The sequence below is a fragment of the Brassica rapa genome, chromosome A02 (assembly GCF_000309985.2).
Source record: "Brassica rapa cultivar Chiifu-401-42 chromosome A02, CAAS_Brap_v3.01, whole genome shotgun sequence".
Taxonomy (NCBI): domain Eukaryota; kingdom Viridiplantae; phylum Streptophyta; class Magnoliopsida; order Brassicales; family Brassicaceae; genus Brassica; species Brassica rapa.
This window is the reverse complement of record NC_024796.2, coordinates 7690754-7712634: the sequence shown is the minus strand read 5'-3', so window position 1 is coordinate 7712634 and position 21881 is coordinate 7690754. Positions and strand designations below refer to the sequence as shown.

The 21881-nt window shown below is 32.1% G+C and overlaps 4 protein-coding genes across 6 annotated transcripts; 1 reads left to right on the top strand and 3 right to left on the bottom strand.

Annotated features, from left to right (window-relative positions):
* LOC103852052 (F-box/kelch-repeat protein At3g18720) lies at positions 1 to 2156 on the bottom strand. Its single transcript, XM_009128943.3, has one exon. The coding sequence runs from the start codon at positions 2093 to 2095 to the stop codon at positions 905 to 907; it is 1191 nt and encodes a 396-aa protein (XP_009127191.1). The 5' UTR covers positions 2096 to 2156; the 3' UTR covers positions 1 to 904.
* A 948-nt stretch (positions 2157 to 3104) lies between these two features.
* On the top strand, positions 3105 to 4419 carry LOC103852051 (abscisic acid receptor PYL8). 2 transcript variants are annotated; one of them, XM_033285915.1, is made up of 4 exons: positions 3105 to 3186; positions 3311 to 3450; positions 3596 to 3811; positions 3907 to 4419. In XM_033285915.1, coding segments are annotated over exons 1-4 (573 nt in total). In that variant the 5' UTR covers positions 3105 to 3185; the 3' UTR covers positions 4123 to 4419. The 2 variants fall into 2 exon arrangements, with proteins under 2 accessions (XP_033141806.1, XP_009127190.1); XM_009128942.3 differs by lacking the exon at positions 3105 to 3186 and having other exon boundaries at positions 3205 to 3450.
* Positions 4420 to 4844: 425 nt separating this feature from the next.
* Positions 4845 to 9495, bottom strand: LOC103852050 (ATP-dependent zinc metalloprotease FTSH 11, chloroplastic/mitochondrial). The gene is made up of 17 exons (XM_009128941.3): positions 8800 to 9495; positions 8551 to 8704; positions 8355 to 8447; positions 8168 to 8253; positions 7891 to 8014; positions 7475 to 7594; positions 7295 to 7345; positions 7043 to 7104; positions 6883 to 6940; positions 6642 to 6767; positions 6465 to 6545; positions 6196 to 6325; positions 5951 to 6099; positions 5595 to 5876; positions 5401 to 5490; positions 5253 to 5306; positions 4845 to 5173 (listed from the first exon to the last, which is right to left on the bottom strand). Exons 1-17 carry the CDS (start codon positions 9309 to 9311, stop codon positions 5024 to 5026), a joined length of 2322 nt encoding a protein of 773 aa, XP_009127189.1. The 5' UTR covers positions 9312 to 9495; the 3' UTR covers positions 4845 to 5023.
* Positions 9496 to 14536: 5041 nt separating this feature from the next.
* Positions 14537 to 19685, bottom strand: LOC103852048 (bidirectional sugar transporter SWEET3). Of its 2 annotated transcripts, none has more exons than XM_033285914.1 (6): positions 16480 to 19685; positions 15909 to 15945; positions 15595 to 15817; positions 15337 to 15501; positions 15119 to 15238; positions 14537 to 14886 (listed from the first exon to the last, which is right to left on the bottom strand). In XM_033285914.1, exons 2-6 carry the CDS (start codon positions 15929 to 15931, stop codon positions 14689 to 14691), a joined length of 729 nt encoding a protein of 242 aa, XP_033141805.1. In that variant the 5' UTR covers positions 15932 to 15945; positions 16480 to 19685; the 3' UTR covers positions 14537 to 14688. The 2 variants fall into 2 exon arrangements, with proteins under 2 accessions (XP_033141805.1, XP_009127187.1); XM_009128939.3 differs by lacking the exon at positions 16480 to 19685 and adding an exon at positions 16109 to 16438.
* Between the last annotated feature and the right edge of the window lie 2196 nt (positions 19686 to 21881).

Genomic DNA, 21881 nt, shown 5'->3' with positions numbered 1-21881 from the left:
TATTTAAATTACTAAAACTTTTAAGTTATCATTTTACATAATTTTATCAGTCGTAAATTTTGTTTGGATGAAAATTTATAAGTTTTTTTGTTATTATTTATTTTTAATTTAAGTATATATATATATATATGTATATTAACATTGTGAAATTATTTAGTCAGAGTTTCATTATCTTTCTTTTTTACTTAACTTCTATATTTGTATAAGTTCCCAATTATGAAGCAAACAATACTATTATATATACTCTAATTCTAAATTTCCGTTGCCTAAAGGTAAGGTAAATTAACATAAGTTCTTCTAGGATCAATAAATTAAAGGCTAAAGTAGAAGAAAATAGTCAATTAGTTAAATGGTTTTGGAAGGCTTACAAGTCTTCGTTACCAACATATTTATAACCAAACCGAACTACACCAAAAACCAAACCGTAATAAAGTGAACCAAACTAAATATAAACCGAACTGAACTAAACCTTAAGTAAACCCAAACTAAACCCCCAAACCAAATCCAAACCGAAGCTACTTTGGTTTTGATTGGGTTAAGTTTACAAAACTCAAACTAACCAAACCAAACCGAACTCAAAACTAAACCGATATACCCACCCCTACCAAAAGCTTCAGAAAACAAGTTTGTTCTTAAGGAAGTGGTAATGATAAACCTGTCATATGGCCAATGGCCTGGGCCTCCCTTATTTAATTAATCAATGGATCATAGTATTATGTTATTAAGCCCTATTTAGCTTGTGTGTAATTCTTAAAAGAGTAAGCATATTCCACTGCAGATTAATAGGAACTTGTTCAGTTCACAGAGATACAATGTTAAAACACTGACATGAAACTAATTCAAATTAAACCTTTGGAAACACATAAACAAAGTTACAAAAAAAGAAGTAAAAGGGATGACGAAGTCAGAGCAAATCCAAGTTGTTCTGAGGTGGCTCTACCCAAGCGACGCGGCAAGACAAATTGGTTCTTGGAGGGCGATGAGAGCTTGCGCCATAAATCAAATAAAAATCAGTAAAAGAAGGATATATTCTGTTCATCTCCTCCGCGGAGAGACAAGCTCTTATAAAAGAGCCAGGGACACTTGCAAATACTGTCAAGCCTCCAAGGTCTCTCTTCTCTTCCCATACATTTTGTTTCATGTTTAGTTTAAACAACGTATGGTTGCTGTTGAGGCGTGAGCACATAACAAAGATGTCTCCTTCATGCTCCATGATGAACACTGGAGAATCCACCTCTGGGAAAAGAAGGGGTTTCACTGGAAGAAGATTCCAGGTTGCTTCACACGGGTCAAAAACACCAAGGCAGCCACAAGTACTGAGAAAGTAGAACACACCGTTGGAGAAGACACATTTGTCCCACCTGCGAAGAAGAGAGCTCTCAAAGCGATGGGTGGTCCATCTGGCTTCACCAGGCCGCCAAGTTTCGATCAGAAAATCTGCAGTTTTAGGTATTCGAGAATAGGAGATGACCACACAGCTAGTGGAAGTAGGAGCTGCTGAGAAAGCTAGGCGAGACATTAAATGATAGATTGACCCCCGTGGTGATACGAAGAGCTTCCTGGTAAAGGGGTTAAAAAAGAATGCATACATGAGATGAGGTGATTTCGCAAGCACCCAACCATCCCTAGAACAAGACATTCCACCAGGCGTAAACCTCATGTGTGGGAAATCGAGCTTGTATTTTTGAGACTGGTCATGATGAGGCTTTAACGGATCAAGAAGGAGGTAAGGTGAGCCAGGAATGGTCCAGTCATCTATTGGATGAAGAAGCCATGGGCGACACGGTAACTTACGGACAGAAACAGCTGATTCACACCATGTCTTGCAGACAGCGGAAGCGTGTATGTTGTCTTTTAATCCGAGGCGGGACAGTATCCCCTCCAGGATCTCTGTGGGAATATGTAGATCCCACAGTCCTGTTGTTGTTATACACTTCTTCTTCTTACTCTTTTTTGATCCTTTACATTTTACATTGCATGATTGGGTTCTTTTTGTGCGGGACATTGGAACTATGGGCTTCACTGTGAGGGCTTCGGGTAACGAGGTCGACGGCTGAGTGGCTGCCGCCGTGTAGTTACGACGGCGTGTCCTCATTCTCTAGCCTGGAACTTTTGTCAAATGCGCTCCTTCGCCATTTTAAGCGCTGCTTGCCTCCTTCACCAACCACCCGATATTCCTCACTAACCAAAATAATTAACCTAATGGGAGCCTCCAAAATTATTGATTTCCTTCCTCTCTTTTTTTTTCCCCGCCTAATGGAAGGATAATTTGTTTTTTTTTAATGTATTTTTTTTTTTGCCGCAAATAATTTTTCTATTATTTTTTTTTAAATTATAAGGATAATATCAGGACTTTATAAAATAACAAACAAATTATTAGATAATCAATTTATTGGAGATGATCTTAGGAAAAAACATTGTTTGTTATATATAGAACGTAAAATTGACTGCCAAACAATACGTGACATTGTAATAAATTTATTACGCTAGTGGTATATTAATCAATTTTCATATGTTATTTTATATTTTGTAATTATTTGGTTAAATTACCAATCACACTCATAATATAACCAAATAGATTTTTCTATATAATTAGTATTATTATATGTTTTGACAAATACAACTAGATGTTGTGAAGTAACTGAGAGTAAATTAAATAGAGTAAATGAAAGTAAATCAAGTGGAGTAACTAGGTGAAAAATTGTAAAAAAAAAAAAAAGTTAAAGTCAGCGTAACTTGTTTTCACTGAGAGAATAAAGTAACCTATCTATCTTCAAATAAACAGTAGAAAAATGAAAAATAATTAAAGATATTTTCACCTGATTTGATATAGAATTTATGAATCATTAAATCAATAATACATGATTTTAATACAAATTTGAAAATTACAGAACCAATAACGCCAGATTTAATTCGGATTTTCAAATCCATTAAAATACAACAACCAATAACTCATATCTCACTTAAAAATCTCTCCAACCAGAATAGTGAAATTAGTCTTACCCAATCAATCGATTCTAATGTCTTTTTGTTACATTTTATTTTACTATTTATAATCTTCGAGGCCTATTTAATTAATTAAAATTTTAAAACAAGCTAGTGATGGAGAGAGAGAAGTTAGTTGGAAGCCAAGTCTTCTGTCTCTTCTGTTGTATCTCTCCCCTCTAAAAAGAAACGGGCGGCGAAGTGAAATCTATCTATCTATTTCCTTTCCTTCACATTAACGTTTTCATCGGAAGATCTAGCCTGAAAGTTTTCTCCGACATCAGATCTCTAACGAGTCAAATCTCGACCTTACCTTCTTTTTCAGTGAAGATGGAAGCTAGTGACGGGATGGAGATGAATAATCTGGAAAGAGAGTATATAAGGAGGCAGCACCATAAGCATGAGCTTGTGGAGAATCAGTGTAGCTCTACGCTTGTTAAACACATCCAAGCTCCTGTTCATATCGTAACCTCTCTTCTTATTAATCTCTTATCTTCCAGTCATCTTACTGGTTGATTCGTTTGGGGGGGTTGTATGTGATTTAGAAAGTTTTGAGGTTTGATTAAGAAAAAGAGAAAAAAATGATGGATTAGTTTTGGTATTATTTTAGGTGTGGTCACTTGTGAGAAGATTCGATCAGCCACAGAAGTACAAGCCATTTATAAGTAGATGTGTTGTGAAAGGAGACATGGAGATTGGTACTGTACGAGAAATTGATGTGAAGTCAGGGTTACCTGCAACTAGAAGCACCGAGAGGTTGGAGTTGCTTGATGACAATGAGCATATTCTCAGCATCAGGATCGTTGGTGGTGATCACAGGCTCAAGGTATATAACACACACAAAAAAAAGACATCATTTTTTAATTAATGGTTCATTTGTCTTTTGCTAATTAATGTTTCTTTGTTGGTTTGTGTGATTAGAACTATTCTTCGATTATCTCTCTTCACCCTGAGAGGATAGAAGGAGGAAGAATGGGGACACTTGTGATCGAGTCTTTTGCGGTGGATGTACCTGAAGGGAACACAAAGGATGAAACTTGTTACTTTGTGGAGGCTCTTATCAAATGCAATCTTAAATCTTTAGCTGATATCTCCCAACGTCTTGCCGTTCAAGACACAACAGGAGGTTCCCCATGAACAGAGAGATTTGGTTGCCGTTGGATGAAGCTTTCAAAGGGAAAAGAGAGAGAAAGTCTCTTTGAGGATGATGGACAAGGCAAATAATAATCTACTATCATTTATTGTTACATAATAAGTCCTTTATTTTTTGTCCAAAAAAAAATAAGTCCTTTATTTAACTTTTTTTTATTTTGTTAATTTGATGAATGTTTTTGGTTTCTTCTCTAAAGAAGTTTTTGGTTTCTTCTCTAAAGAACCAAATATGATTTTGGAGTTTTGCATTTTGCCACTTGAAGGAATCTTTAAATTTTTGCAGAGAGACATGTCGAAAGTGGTGAATGATCATGGGTTTCCACTCCACTCTTTTTTGCCTTTTTAACACTTTTATAGTTTGCACCCATAAAGGCCACACACTATTTTTGTTTTATAATACTATCTTTATTCAACCAATAGCATTTGTGGGATGTGAAAATAACCACAAAGACCTACCATTAAGGGAAGGTGATCTTTTATTGTGTAATAGTTTTATAGATTTTGTCTTTGACTTGTGATCCAGGAAAACAACATACATTAGCTCCATTAGCCGTAAGAAGGTACACTTTCAAAGTTTTTTCTACTATTTTATTTTAAACATTCGAACCACCCCTCACATGGACAGGTAACTCCATTAACAATGCTTCCATGTTCATTTATCATTACAAATCAATGTTTTCTTGATATATTTAATTTGCCAATTTCGCTTAAAACATAAAGAGAACTTATAATAACCTTGAAGAGAATCACAACATAGAATAAAAACTAGAAATACATTCCTTTGGAAATTTTAAGCTACAGGAGATATAATCTGTATTCTGTACAAAAGTTTTGAACCTCCCCTTTTCACCCAAAAAGGTGTGTTTATGATAATAAATAATGCGGACTAGGCCAATACCAAGTCTCCTTCTTCTTCTTGTTTCTCCTGTAACTTGTCTATTTCTTGTTTTGGAAGGAGGATACGCTTTATGTCCTCTGAGGTTAGTGTTTCATACTCTAGAAGTGCGTTTGCTAACGTGTGTAGCTGCTTCTCATGCTGGCAAAAAACACACACGATAAAGACTTTAGTATTAAAAGTTTTCCTTTATATTTTAGAAAACGTAGCACAAACATACCCGTTTCAAGAGAGATTTCACTCGCTCGTATGCCTCTCGAAGAAGTTTCACAACCTGATCATAAGTATCAACACCATCAGATGAATGATCAGACTTAGCAGCAAATGGGATTTGAACGAGGAAGAATATGAATAAAGAGAGTCCCTACCTCTGCATCGATGCGTGATTGCATTTCAGAACTTGGTCTTTCCTTTATATGAACTGGTCCTATTGCTTCACTCATCCCACAGCTCGATACCTTCCATGTTAAACCAAAAACCATTACTATAACTAACTCTTTTGGCAGACCAGGAAAAAAATAACCAATGTTCGTGTCATATGAAGGTTATAACAAGTGACTACCATATATTGAGCAAGTTCTGTGGCCTGGGAGAGATCGCTACTTGCTCCAGTGGTGATATGGTCCTGGCCAAAGATGAGCTCCTCTGCGACTCTTCCTCCCATACATACATCAAGACGAGCTAATAGCTGCCTTTTGCTCACTGATGTTTCATCGTTTGATGGTAGCTGCGTCACCATTCCCAACGCAGATCCACGTGGCATTATTGTTGCTTTGTGGATCGGGTGTGCACCTTTCGTGTTCAAAGCAACAATAGCATGACCACTTTCATGGTAGGCAGTGAGCTAAAAGAGGCAACGAAGCAGATAAGAGGTCAGGTCACATCCAAAAACTTCTAACACTCGGGTATTAGAGATACCTTTTTAGAGTCCTCTGATACGAACATCGTCTTCCTCTCTGTGCCCATAACTATTCGGTCCTTTGCAAACTCCAACTGCTCAGCGGATAGCTTCTCAGCCCCTTCAACAGCTGCCTTTATGGCAGCAATATTAACCAGGTTTGCAAGATCTGGAGATTTTTTTGGTGAGATTGAAAAAAACGTGGTGAGTCATTGAATTTTCATAACTAAATGACAAAATGTAGTTATAGGTTTCAGATACTCACCAGCACCATTGAATCCAGGAGTTCCGCGAGCAATAGCTTTAACATCCACATCATCTGACATAGGTTTGCCTTGGAGGTAGAGTTCCAAAATCTCTTGGCGTCCACGGACATCCGGACTTGGGACCACAATCTAATATAAACTATGTCAGTACTTTCTACTTTTTTGGCAAAAAAGGTATTACTTTTTCATTTTCCAGTAACAAGCATCAATTCTCATCTTCAGTACTAATATAAACAGAGAGAAGAGACATTAGAAGTTGAATACTTACATGCCTATCGAATCTACCCGGTCTTGTCAGTGCTGGATCAAGTATATCAGCCAAGTTTGTAGCAGCCATAACTATAATTCCCTGCAGAGCAAAACAAAAAAGAAGCGAAGTACTATTATAATGCAGGAAATTAGGAAAAGTAATCACAAGGTACATTATCCCTCATAAAAAAACTACCTCATTCTGCTCAAAACCATCCATTTCGACAAGTAGTTGATGCAATGTCTTCTTTGTATGCCCTTCCCATTGTTTCCTCGTGGACCCAACAGCATCAATTTCATCAATGAAAATGATACATGGCGCCTGTAACACATTATTGTCAGCAAATAGAGCTTCACTAAGGATGTGAGAGGCTTTCCACCCTAACAAACATAACTCTTCTGAAATAGATTAAGAGCAGTGACAGGTTGAGTTAGACCTTTTTCTTAGCTGCCTGGAACAAGGATCTCACACGCCGTGCTCCAACCCCAACAAACCTATCAATCAAAGAAAATATAATATTATACGCCATTATCCACTACTGAAGAAGCCCATCTGATAATGACAGTGTTGCTCAAGAAAACTAGAAGGAAACTCACATCTCTTCAAATTCAGATCCAGCTCTATAGAAGAAGGGTACTCCAGCTTCTCCAGCAATGGCCTTTAATTTTTTTTAACTATGTCAGCTAATTGCAATTATCAAAGTATGGTAGCTTAACAAAAGTTTTACGATTAAGTGGAATCTCGACTGCGAAGCACATATAAATGAAATATTGACTGTCTGGTAACTAACTAACTAACTATTCCATTCAACAAGAGACGAAAGTGTTAGTGCTTATATGAGAACTTACTTTAGCCAGCAATGTCTTTCCAGTACCAGGTGCCCCCGTAAGAAGAATTCCCTGGAAGCAAACATTTAAGATATGCCACAAGTCAAAGTTCTAACTTTAAATTAATTAGATGGGACAAAACCAAGTGCCAAGTAACATGCAACAGAGAAGATACAATAACCAAATATAAAGAGATTAAACCTTTGGCAACTTTCCTCCGAGGCGGGTAAACTTTGATGGATTTTTCAGATATTCTACCACCTCCTCTAGCTCTTGTTTTGCATCATCACAACCTTTTACATCCTTAAACGTTTTAACATTCTGCAGCAAGCAAACATGTCAGAATAAGATACAAAACTCATTCCGTTTAAATGCTACATGAACATAACTCTTACATGTTCTCTGTGTATACTAGCATTATTACAGAGAGAGGATACAAAAAGACAATAATTGTCTTAGATATGAAACACTGTATCATGCAACTACTTTGCAATATCTGCCTCTTTACGTAGTGGCTACTGTAACTAAAAGGTACGGTTTTCCTCACAGTTGTAACTCAGCTACTTTAGAATCCTAGGAAAGAACATTGTATTCTTAAACTTTAGTCAAAAGTCTACCTTTTCTGGCGTTATTTCTTTGTTCACTTCTTTTGTGGAATATGACGAACTTGAACCAACACCCGAAGTTCCAATCCCTCCCAGACTTCCAATATACTTTTGCAGAGCAGCTGCACCCATTAACCTAAACAACAAACATCCATTGTTGTAGGAACACAATAGTAAACTGGAGAAGCAATAACATGTTCAACTATGCATAAGAAGCACCATTTTACTTCCACCGGTGCTATCTAACTTAATCAACGTGATTCAACTAAAATATAGATGAGACACATACCACACAACTCCAACAGCAACTGTGAACAAGATAGTAGAGACAAGCTCTTGTGCAAATCTTGATTTGTTTGAGACTTTCGGATTAACCTAACAAAGCACAAACACGTGTTGTTAAGAACTCAATATCATTTATAAAACCTTTACCAAATGAAAATCCACGCTTAATATACTTCACCAGCGGAACATACCATGGTAACATGCAAGGGTTGCCTCTCAGATATACCAGGGTTCACAAATGATTCATCCATATCGCCTGATGCACGATGTTTCAGCTCTTGCAGCTATACATCAACCAATGATTCAAACATTAGTTTAGAAACAAAGACAACTAGAAAACATTATATAGCTTAAAAACAGAGACCAAACTACAAGCAGATAATGTACCAATGTGGGAAGAGTAGATGGCTTCCCGGTCTGTTCGTCAGGAAGATACTCAGCGATAGCATTAGTAACGACAAGAGCTCGAATGTACTCAGCAACTCCTCTACTATCCACTGCGTGTTCCCTTTGCTCAAACCGTTGAACAACAGCCTCAGGACTGAAAACAAAAGAAGATAATCAATTAATTGAGTTAGACTACAAATCTAAACTAGGCAGCCAAATCAAAGAGAAACTGAATTGAAATAGGCATACATATGCTTGTTAAGCTCAGCTAACAAAGCTCCCTGCAAAGCAGCGTCCTTGGGATTAGCGTCAGCTTCAGCGATGAGCTTCTCGAGACGCTTCTCTTGGCGAGAGAAAGGCCACCAGCTCAGCCACTCCCACTCCAACACCTTCTCCATAGCTCTCTTTACGGCTGCCCATACTCCCATCATCAGCACCACTATCTTAAACTTGCTCCTCTTCTTCGAGTCTTCCTCCGTTTCTTCTCCTCCGCTAATCGTTCCCTCGTATCCATCGCTTGTCGCTAACTCCGGAACCAATCTACTCTCTGCGGAATCGGTGACCTCACCGGAGTCGGAAGCGACATTGTCGTGGCGGAGTGAGCAAGGAAGGGGGTGGAATCGAGAGGTGAGGAGAGTCGAAGAAAGACGGTAGAAGCTGGAGAGAGATTGAGGATTGAAACGCAGGGAGGAAGATGAGAGAGGACGATGAGGAGGAGGAGGACGGAGGAGAAGAGAAGCTTGGAGAGTGGAGGATGACATTATTAGTGTTTAGGGTTTTTTCGAATATCCTTATCTTCTTCTTCTTCTTCTTCTTCTTTTTTATTCAGACAGAGAGAGATGAGAGTTTACTTGGAGACTTGGGAACCACAAGATCCCTTCTTTTTTTTTTATTCATTTTTTTTTGCAAAATCTAACTTGTAGAGTTAAACTGTTAAAAAAAAAAAAAAATCTTATCCAGATTCACAATTTTCCTAAGATGTTGGCCAATAATCAGAAGATTAGGTAATATTAGTGAGAGAGACAGAGATTAATTAATCTCATACATTTTTGAGATGGACATAATGATCATTGATAGATCATTGATATTGGAGAGAAGATCCCACATCCGATATATGAAAAGGACTTGAGTAATATATAAGGGACTTGCGCCAATCCACTAATTGCCCAATACCCTGACCCATTAATCCGGTCCGGACAGTGGTCCGATCATCCCATTAGCTGATGGCCCATAAAAGGCTCAGTTCCACCGAGATCGCTAGAAAAAAAAAGCATGATTTCGGACGGGGTATGATGGATTCTGCGAGATTAATGGTTATACGCACCATTATCTCGAGGGAGGGTATTGGAGAGAAGATCCTACATCGGATAATATTATATGAAAAGGACTTGAGTAATATATAAGAGACTTGGGCCAATCCACTAATTGTCAATTGGTTTTAAGTTGAAAGCCCAGAAAACTTATCAATTGATGATAATACCGAATTGGTTTGATAATATGATCTTTTGGACATGAGTACAAGTGTGTATAAACAAAACGAGACAAACACTAAACTAAACGAGAGGTAAGAAAGGGCTTCAAACAACTTTGTCTTCCAACTATTAAAAGGGACTCTTTCTAATGGATTGGAGGACCACCATAATGATGTGGAGGCATAAATATGACCTGCAGGACCTTGATTCATCGACGTTCTGCCATGTAATGATTGTGACCTTGCCCACATCCACCTTGTGGCTGCTGTATGTCGTCTAGGACTGTATCAAATTTCAGAGCCATCGAAGCCACATCCACCAGATAGATGACTAGTGATGCTTCTTCTTCCATCACAGCCACATAAACTTTGATACAGTCCTTCCTATATCACAAAAGATGTGGCAGATAGAGCTGCACCCTATCATATCGAAAAGAAACACTAACTACACCTATGTAATCTTACACATCTTATCAGAGTAAGGAAGAGAGAAAGAGAGCCAGTGTTAGGGAAAGGAGAAAGGAAACAAACACAAAATTATGTGCTCCTTCTACAAATGCATTAGGCTGCGACTGAAGATATCGCGTAAGTTTCCAAAAACAAGACAAAACCTACAACCTAATGTATCAGAATGTCTTCAAAACAATCATTAATCAGCAATATGTTTACTTTTCTTCTAACGAAAACCAAAAAAATAAAGGTGCTTGATCACTTACCAAATGCAAGACTTCAATTCTGACCATCCTCGCCTTCGGCTGTCACCAGGAGAACATTCCCCACAACATCTGCAGTCGTTTTGTTATTCACTATCTCTTTGATGAAATGAATCAAAAACCGCGTTTGTATGTCGCGGTTTCTTTAAACACAGTTGTGAGAGCGTCTTCGTTGTTGGGCCTGATAACAGAACCGATAGATAAGCAGAGTCTCGCCCAAAGCCCATTATATTTTTGCATTGGATAACAATTTTTACCAAATGAGAATCAAAACTCACTCGAAGATTAAAAAATATATTTTAAAAAAATCAAAGAAAATTTATTGAATGCTTTTACACTAAAAATCCTATAATTATATGAAATTCAATTTATTATGTTGGGCGAGGTCTTTGATTCAAATGCAGGATGGCCTAAGATAGCACAAAAATAGTTTTTTTTTTATTTTGTCATAAAATAGCATCCAAAGAAAAAATGACCAGATTAGCATCTATTTTAAAAAAAAAATAAAGACATATATCCATAATTGGATAAAAATTAGGGTTTTTTTTGGGTAGCAGTTTATGGTTTAACATTTAGGATCTAAGATTTAAGGTTTTTGGAAATGTTCTAGAATCGGACCGGTAATTGAAGCAAAAAAATTTTGAATCATGGATCAATATGGTTTGACCGGGTTCAATTGAGTTTAGTCACATAAAAAATAAAAGTAAACTTAGATGCTTTACTAATTATCTTCGGTAAATTTTACGAATATAATTAAGTTTAGTTATTAAAGATTTTAAAATAAATAATGATTAACTAAAATTTAAGTACAATCCTAATGAAAATTAAATATAAAAATAATATTTGTAACTTTAAATTTAAAACTAATAATTTCAACTTTAAATATATATCACTGTAAGCTATAAAATTTAAAGAATGAATGTAAGATTTTTCTTTAATTGTATGATTTAAAAGATAAAAAAAAAAGGTTTTTGATAGCAAATTATAAATAAAGCCAATTTTTATCCATGTAATATGGATTTATTTCCACTTCACGTTTTATCCTGGTTTGGGATTGAAAAGTCTGCTGTTAGATTAATCATTTTTGCTAACCTTATATATTCGTTATTTATTTCAAATGTTTCTACAATCTGACCAGTAACTGAACCAAAACATTTTGGGTCTTGGATCAATATGGTTCGACTGGGTTCAATTACGTTTAGCCGAATTTAATTGAGTTTAATCTGAGAATAATATTTTTACTTAAATATTTATCACCATAAGTTATGAAATTTTTCTTAATGAATACAATAAAAATTACTTGCATAGTTTTAAAGACAAAAATTAATAAAATTATTTTTAATAGAAAATTCCAATTAAACCTAGTTTTTATCCATCCAACCCGGATATGTTTCTGTTTCACGGTTTAACCCTGTTCAATTATCGGTTTGGTTTGTATTTTAAAAATACTGCTCAAACATTAGTAATTTTTGTCAACCTCATATATTCGTTATTTATTAACAATATTTTTAAAACCGGACCGGTAAATGAATCAAAAAGGTTTTAGGTCATGAATCAATATAGTTAGATCGCGTTCAATAAGATGTAGGTTAATTCATTTGAGTCAATCACATAATGAAAACATAAATAAATCTAAATATTTTGTTATTTATGTTCAGTAAATTTTACAAACATAATTAAATTTAGTTATTACAGTTTTCAATATAGTAGTAAAAAAATTAGTTGTATGATTTAAATAATTAAAATAATTAATAAAATTGAATTTTGATAGCAAATTACAAGTATACATGGGTTTTATCTATCTAACCCGAATATATTCCCAGCTCACGGTTTAATCCGGTTTGATAGCTCGTTTGGTCCGGGTTTAAAAACATTTATTTAGGGTATAAAATTTGAAATAATAATATTTTAAATAAACATTTTTCAAATTTTAGTTATATTAAATATATTATTAACTAATGGTATTTTAGTCTTTTTAGCTTTTAGTGAATGATATTTTAGTTTTTTTTTTAGTTCTACTTTATGATAAAAACTATATTTTGTGCATTTAGGAGAATTGTCTTATTCTCTGTATAATAAAGCATAAGTCGCTTCACTAATCAGAATTAGACATGTGGCAAAAAAAAAAATTTATTTCCTTTTTCGGCAGCGAAGATATTGCAAAAAAAATATTTGAAATTTTCTTTTCTTCTCCTTTTTTTTCGCCCATCAAAGTATTGCAAAAAAAAAAAATTAATCTTTGCTTAATCTCCTTTTTGTTCGGCAGTTAAATATTCAAAAACTAACTTCCTAATTTTTCTCAACAAAAAAATTAATTATTGTGGTTTGATTATATTGTATTCACGTTGCACATTTTCTATGTGTATGTAATTATATTACATTTATTATTAATGTAATAAAGGATAGATAAAATACAAACACCATAAAATTAATTTAACAATGCAAAAAGATAAATATAGATAACTACCCAGAATTCTTTATCCCACAAACCATTTTTCTCATTATACTCAACTGAACACCACGATAGTTTCATCTTTCCTTTTCTCTTTATCACTACCGTTTCATATTTTTTGTTAACCATTGTTTCATCTCTTTCTTTTTCACCATTGTAGCCAAAACACTCTGCAAAAGTTTACGATTTCTATCAATATTCTTAGAATAATTCTTCTCTTCTTCTCTAATACATCATCCACTCTTTATTTCTGCAGCGTTTAGGTTGAAGATGCCACTAGAGTATACTCCTATTTTTCAGCTCAATTCATCTCAAAAACAATGGAAAATCTGAGTTTTGGTCTCACGGATATGAGAATACTACTCTAAACATAAACCTGAAGTTGTTCTCGGGATGGAAGAGATCCTCGTGGATGAAAAGGTGTACACATTTTGATATCTTAAAATATTTTGTAGATGAAATTGTTAAGTGTATACATAAATAGTCATCTGTTTTCTTACATTATTTTGTAAACTCATGTGATATTGATATGATCGAGTAATTTTCATACTTGACAGGAAGAAAGGATTCAAGCTTCTGTTTCACAGAAGTTGATAAAAAAAAATTCAAAAAAGACCTACAAGAAGGAGAGTATCTAGATGTCATGAATTTCAAAGTGTTGGGTAACAACGGTGATTACAGTGGAACCACACACCCCTACAAGATAAGTTTTATATTTACTACATATGAAGACCTCTGAGCAGATCCCAAATTTATCACACGCTTCAACTTAAGTTTTTTTCCAGATATTTTATCTCAGTCCAATGTTAATGTTGTCTTCGTAGGTTTGTTCTTTTTCTTAAGCTGTACATAGTTCAATATATAGTGAATTTTGTACATGTTAGTTTCATGTTTTTTTTTAATATTAATTCCAATAAATTTATTTTAAAGAAGAACTATTTACAAAATAAATACAAATGAAAATGAATATAGCAAATACAATATTTCTAGGTGTTACCTAGCTTCAGAAAATTCAAAATTTTGTCTAAAACAAGTTCAATTTTGATTTAAGACATTACGATTCTATTTTTTAAATAATTTAAAAGCAACCAAAAATTATACACGTGCTTAGCACGGGCAGTAATATTAGTGTTTTCCATAAATTAGACAAATAAGTAAAAAAAATATATAAAGTATCAGGTGTGTTTTCTGTGGATTAAACCGTGAGTCCACGTACTCTTTGGATACATTTTACAAAAACAAATAGCCAATAATTCTGATAGACTATCGATTGATCGTTGGGTTTTCCTTTTTTTCCCTTTGTTCCTTTTTATAGACAGAATGGATTGTTTTTTGGTGTAACATATTGGATTTTTTGTCGTCGAGAACAAAAACTCTTGTTTTATTCACATGATACACAATGGAGATGAAACATCATGTAATGAAAGCATAATCCCACGAGACCGTCAAGTTTACTTTAAATCTATGGATTCACATGGAGCTTTTTGGGAGGGAAAAACTAACTAACATGCGTAGTTGAACTTCTTCTCTTTGGCATGACCATCATGATCAACGTCAACTACAAGCTCAAGTTCTCTCTTGTTCTTTTCATCATCCCATTTGCTCATCACTGTTGTTATAATCGGCGTCTCCTTGTTCTTGTACTTACAGTAGAGGATAAGTTGGAGAATCCCCAATGGAGTCCCCACCATATTAGGTGACTATACATGTGTAAGAAATCAATCAACATATTCGAAACCATGCAGTCATGCAAAAGACAATCTCAACAATTTATTGTACTATATATAGTCATACAAACATTAATTTATAATGGACTCTCTTTGTATCTTTATAACCATCAAAGAAGCGTTCTTTATGTTCTAAGGGCCAGTTCAACTTTGTTAAATTAAGAAAACAAACCAAAGAAAGGGAGTGATAACTAGAGAAACGAACCGCAAGAAATAGATCATGGCTGAGTAAACCATAGGCCAACCAAAGGGAGCTAGCCAGAAATGAAAAGAATGACAAGTAAAATGGCATGTACTCCACACTTTTTGTCTCTATCACTTTTTTCTGCATACACATTCACATTATATTAGCTTGATCCATAATAACATTCCAGTATAAATAATATCTCTAGTTAATAGTATTAATATATATAGCTTAATTACCATAACGACGAGAGGAGAACCATACATGGAGATAGAAGCCACGAGGCCGACACTTCCGACGAATGATTTCCGGTGACGGGGCTCGTCAAACACTACGGCTGAGATTACAGCCGTTAACCCGAACAAAACGACGACCACCGGAACAAATATAACACCAACCTTAACCTAATTCAAATGTCTATATAGATCAATGTCACGAATACTATTTTACGAAACAAAAAGGATATGATATCATGTGATACTTAATAAATTATATACCTTTTCTTTGGGCGACGAGTAGTAGAAATATATGAAAATGAAGAGTGATTCGAGAAAGATGCCGACTCCATTGATGGTGACGAGAGGAAGATTCTCCCAAAGATGACTCACAATCGGTAAGCCATACCAAGTGTAAATCAAACAGTTTAAGAGTGTCATAACATAAGGAAAACATGAGAATTCCTCTGTGCTTTTCTTCTTAAACACCCTTGAAAAGGTTAATCTACATATCAATTCAAGTTTTTTAAAAAGTTATAGTTTACTTTGTTGGTTAATTCTATATGAAAATAGTTATTTGTTTTTTTGTTACGTACATTGGAGCGGTATAGAGCAGCATGGAAGCTCCATTTCCTGGCAGAGTTCATATTTAAGTTTTCCAACAACAACAACAAAAACTCACATAAATTTGCTTCTGGTAAAAAATAAAATTTCTGACAATGTTATATTTCTCAAAAAAAAAAAAGATAGATTAAGAAAATATAATATCCCAGAAAAAAATAAAGAAAAAAATTACCCAAGATTCCGATGAATAATCGAAGTTTATCACCCATATATTTAATTGGCCGGAAGAACAAGGATTATGGAATGATTTTTTTTTTTGAGAAAATGGATTATGGAATGGTTGGGAAGTAGGAGAGTTACACCTCTAATGTATGTGTTTATATAACATGTCTTTGGTGCTCATTTTAAAATATTAATCAAAGTTTGGGACATTTTTTAACATTTTAATTCTGAAAATATATTGATGCCATTAATACTATTAGCAATTGATTTTTCTATTAACAAATTGGCAGTGATGAAAATTGTTAGACGTTTTTATTCACAAAGAATCAAAGAATAAGCAATTAATTTATAAAAATTTGTTCAAAACACAATCAATTTTACCAAATTTTAGAAATGCACACAATCGTCGTTCATCACACACGGCTGGAATCTTATGAACCAAAAACGAGCCTGGAAAGATGGTGGATATGAGTCATATGGCATTATGCATATGACATTCTTAGAGAGTTTGACGTGTATGGGGATTTAATAGTTGTTCGTATATACAAAATCTTCCACACATTTTAGTTTTTATAAAAGAAGTGCACGCATAACATTAGATGATATATCACAAAAATTATGTGCTTCAACAACCATTCCATCACAAATTACAAACGCATATGCAAAGTATACCATATAAAAGCAAATTATTTTATCAGATAATAACCTAATACTAGATTCTAATCCACACTTCAAAACATATAAGTATTTTAAATAACAAAAGCTATCTTTATTTTTAATAATTGTATATATTTATAGACAGGTATATTTTTGTGTGATAGACATATTTACCTTTATTGAGATAAAATTGTAGGATTTAAAACTAAAATATTGGTGAAGATAATAATATTATATCATTTTATTATTTTTATATGTATACTAACTATAATATGATATTACAAGATTTTTCAAATTTTAATTTATTCTGTAATTATCATTATGAATGGTTAATGAAATATATGTATATTATATTATTGATATATAATTTATTTGCATTACAGTGAATATTTTTATTTGAACAACTATGTGATATCAATATTTTATAAACTTTAAGTTATAAAACTTATTTGGTGTCTTTCTATCCTAGCATATTATTTTACCGGTGTTTTATTTCATATGAAATTTTCTTTTAAGTTAAATAAATGTAATTCCATTTTAGAAAATACAAATAGATTGAAATGTAAATTTAACTAATTACTTTGTATTTTATGAAACTATTTTGAACTATACAACCTGGAAAAAATTTAGTTTTATTTATTTTCGAATTTGATTTTCATAAATTATCCGATTGTTTCTCTAATCAGTTATTTGATTTATTTAATAATTTGTTCTATGATTGCAACTAAAATTGTTAAAAGGTGGGATATAGTGTTTTACATCGTTTGGACCTATGTTTAATTAATGTATTGTTTGGAATGTTTAATAGTATAATGTTGTCTTTAAAGTATATAGGGATATATGTATGTAATAAAATGTTTTTTTTTGAACTGATGTAATAAAATGTTAGTCTTTTCATTTCTTTTCATTAGTTATCAATAACATTTTTATTGATATAACACATAACTAAATGTTATTTTTAAATAGTGATCATATTCTAATAAGGTATAAGCTTAATACCAAATGAACAAAGATGTTATTCGTTTGATAGATCGTGAAGATTCACGGGTATGTGCTCAGAAGTGTCGATCCAGTTCGTACACCTAAACTTTGATTATCTTTTTTTTTTCTTTCTTTGTAGCACACTAAATTCCAATCCTCAATAAAGAAGACAATCATGTTTAAGCGCCAATGGAAAATATAATAGAAAATGATAATAATGGATGTAGATTAACAAATCAACTTCAATTAAAAAGAGTTAAAGTTGTTTAGAGGTAGCTTTGAGGTAGGTTAGCAACACGTGGGATGTGAACACAAGTGTTCTCTATAACAGATAAGAATTGAACATTAGCTCTTGAATAGACATTTCAACCTTTTTTTAGATCCGTATAACAGATAAATCCATCTACTCTTTATAAATCTGCAGTTTATGAATATACAATGTTTTTTTAAGTGGTGTTATTCAATATTTCGTTTTGGATAATAACTGTTTTAATTATTATTTTTAACAACAACAAAAACTTAATCTTAAAACATAGCAGTGACTTTGAGGTGTATTTAACAACAACAACAAAAACTTAATGATTACCAAAAAAAACTTAATCTTAAAACACGCATTACCTGCATGCACATATACTTTTTTTATTCAGCTGTATACATTTTTGTCAACAGTAGTGAATGCACGCAAAAAAAAAAAAAACAGTAATGCCATGGATTAATGCATATATAATATTAAAATTAAAGATCCAAATAAAGAAAGAGTGATAATGTTTTCTCAAGCAGGTGCCTCATGTCGTTGGAATCGTAGTGGAAATGGCACCAAAGACTTCCACTCTTCGTTTGTGACCATATCTTCTAATAATCTTTGATTTCAACAAAAGAAAACACTACTTTTCCTAAGCGATTAACTTTAGTTATAATATCTTTGATGCCCACTCTCTTAACCTATTCAATCATTTCATTAACTAATATATACCCCGATAAGTATAATATCAGATTTTTTTGTGCAGGATAAAAAAAAGATTTTCCAAAATTAGTTTTTAACTATATGCCTTTCATATGTAAAATAATATAAAATTATACTCATATTCTTTAATATAAGATGTTTTGCTTGAATGCATATATAAGAATTAAGAAACTTATTTTTAAAAAGATAATATCATTAAATAATATAAATTAAACATAAATTAACCAAACATAAATAATGCAGTAAAATGTAATTAGTTGACCAATTTTCAATAAAGTTAAAGTACTTTAAAAATATCAAAACAATTTATATTTTGAAATATCAAATTTTCTCCAAAACATGTTATACTATGGAAGGGAAGGAGTATAACTTAGTTAGATCCAGCCCAAAATACTAAAAGAGTTTTACACTAAAAGCAACCAAATCGAGATAGTCTCACATGAATTTCTCAAGTAGGTAATACTCATAATTTAATACAACTGAATTGTTAAACTACTTATTATTAAACATGTGGCAAAGGAGTTCTAGTGGATATCTAACAAGTTCTTGTTTAAAAACTTTTGTTTCTCTTTCATAATTTTTTTTAATTCTATTTCTTATTACTACGATATCATCCGATGGACATATTCTAAAAATCACTGAATAAAAATCTAAAGCTTGAGGAACATATTACCATTGAAAACATATTATCAGTTGATTATATTGACCTTTATGTATATTGTGTTGAGCAATGGTCGGAAGAGTTCCAAAAAAAATCAAGAAACCTTTAAAGAAACATTACTTATGATTTTTTGTTTTGAGAAACGGTCATAAAATCATATTTTATGATATTGGGCTGTTTTTATTTAGTAAATGCAAATCAATTGTTTACCCCACGAGGCCCATTTGTATAGAATATATTTTTGTATTTTCAGTACATTAAATAGCCCGGTTTCTTTTTAAATCTTATAGGTTTCATTTAATAAAAATTACTAATAACAGATAAATCCTCTATATATTATTTGAGAAGCATTACAACTTCTTTTTGTAGCCACATGTCATCACTAGGATGATTCTTAGAATCATTAGAGAAATATGTTGGTCCATCTAATTATATAATAAGTTTTTTATTAAACTAACAATAAATTCATTATTAATGTATTTCATTATTTCCTTAAATAAAATTACGGAATTACCTAATGTGGTTAAAGTATATATATGACAATTAATGATTTTGAATAATAAAGATTTGATAAAAATTAGTGTATATTCTATCATATTTGTTTAATTTTAAACTATTAAATAAATTAAACAACCACAATAACCATATAATAAAAAATTTAGATTTTTCTATATATGTTATATTTTGAATTTTGAAAAACGATTATAAATTACTAAAACTGTTAAAAGTTTCACATTGAAATGATTACAAAATTATATAAGTAAAAAGTATAATTTAATTAATTATTAATATTGATATATATATATATTGTTTTAAATTAAACTATAAACCATATAAAATACATAAATATTTTAGTTTTAAAATTTACTTTGAACAATTTTTTGGTAAAAGTTTTGAACGAACATTGACAACTTATTTTTTTAAAATTATAAATTATTAAAACTATTAATCTCACAATGAAAATTTTGTTGTTAGTAATTTAAATCTTTTGCTATAAAAGATACAAATGATCAAAAACACTATATGAGTAGAAATCATCATTTAATAGACATTAATATTAAAAATATACTAAAATATACTATGTATGTTAGTATCATTTAAATTTAATTACATATCCTATCAAATATTAAAAAAAAATTGGATTAATAAAATTGATTTATATGTTCACACCAATTTAATTATATATTTAATAGTTACTGACTTTTAATTATTCAAAATATATTTATTATTTCAAAATATGTAAAAATATTTAATACATAAAATAATTTTTATATATAATGTTCATCCCGCGCAAGGCGCGGGTCTTAACCTAGTTACATTATAATTACTAAGAATAAAATTTTGTAATTTTTAAACTCATAAACAATTTCTATGACTATAAATACATATTTTTATTTGACAAAAAAATACATGTTTTCATATCATGTCCAAAATATAAGTATATTTTAAATACATATCAACAAAATTGTAAATAGATTAGATTATCTTAAATAAAAATACATCATCTTATAATTAACAAAATTTGACCAAATTTTTAAAAAGAAACAAATCTCGCGATTTCAAAGTGCATGTCAAAATCTAATGTATGATTAAAATTTAAATATTTATAGAATATATTTTTTACTTTAAAACAACTTTCTGAATTTAATCGGTAAAAAGTCTGCAAAATCATCAATCTACATAGAATTGAGGAAGCTGTGGAATGCTCTCTACACGTCCAACCCTAATTAATTCAACTACATAGTCTCCTCGTCAATCAACCTTCGGGCTCATAACTCTATTATCAATTTAATGAGAGCATCTAAGTCAAATCTAAATTAGCTCATGTGTTGTTGAAATGGATGAGGCTAAGCGGATGTACATCTTTGTCAAATGCATTGTAACCCCCCTCGGAAAAAAAAAGCAAGTAGTGAAAGACAGTATCTACTTATTCGTAAATACATTTCCGATCGAAATCGTCAGAACATTCAGTGGTCCTTACTCTATTGTCAACAATGTTGTTTAACCAATCAAACATCTACAGTTCAACAGATTCTTAAAAGAAAAAGAGCTTTGCCTCAATGATGTTCAAATGATATTATAATGACAAGATTTAACAAAATACTTTAGTACTAGGATAAGACCCGCGCCTTGCGCGGAATTAAGTTATTATTTTTATTATATTTTGAAGAATGAAACAATAGTTTGGCTTCATTTGGATTACGGGTGTTCAATCCGGATATCGGGTTGGTTTCGGTTCGGTTTTTTATTATATATTTAATGTGATTTTTAAATATCTTTTAATAATATAAAATTAAAAAAAGAACTAAGATACAAAAATTGTTATCAAATATTTATTATTCATAATAATTAATTTTCACATATACGTTAATCATATTAGGTAATTTCGTAGCTTTTATTTAAGGAAAGTGCAAACCATTTTGTGGTACATTATTTATCAATTCGATAGTTAGTTTAATAAAAAGTGTAATATAAGTTAAGATGGACCAACCTATTTTTCTAAGAATAGTATATTTTGTA

Coding starts and splice junctions, on each gene's coding strand:
- LOC103852050 (XM_009128941.3), bottom strand. CDS start 9,311: ATGTCATCCTCCACTCTCCAAGCTTCTCTTCTCCTCCGTCCTCCTCCT. Junction 8,705..8,799: donor GCTGAGCTTAACAAGCATAT/GTATGCCTATTT, acceptor TTTTGTTTTCAG/TCCTGAGGCTGTTGTTCAAC. Junction 8,254..8,354: donor AACCCTTGCATGTTACCATG/GTATGTTCCGCT, acceptor GTGCTTTGTTAG/GTTAATCCGAAAGTCTCAAA.
- LOC103852052 (XM_009128943.3), bottom strand. CDS start 2,095: ATGAGGACACGCCGTCGTAACTACACGGCGGCAGCCACTCAGCCGTCG.
- LOC103852048 (XM_009128939.3), bottom strand. CDS start 16,145: ATGGGTGATAAACTTCGATTATTCATCGGAATCTTGG. Junction 15,818..15,908: donor CTGCTCTATACCGCTCCAAT/GTACGTAACAAA, acceptor ATTGATATGTAG/ATTAACCTTTTCAAGGGTGT. Junction 14,887..15,118: donor GCCATGATCTATTTCTTGCG/GTTCGTTTCTCT, acceptor ACACATGTATAG/TCACCTAATATGGTGGGGAC.
- LOC103852051 (XM_033285915.1), top strand. Junction 3,451..3,595: donor TCCAAGCTCCTGTTCATATC/GTAACCTCTCTT, acceptor GTATTATTTTAG/GTGTGGTCACTTGTGAGAAG. Junction 3,812..3,906: donor GTGGTGATCACAGGCTCAAG/GTATATAACACA, acceptor TTGTGTGATTAG/AACTATTCTTCGATTATCTC.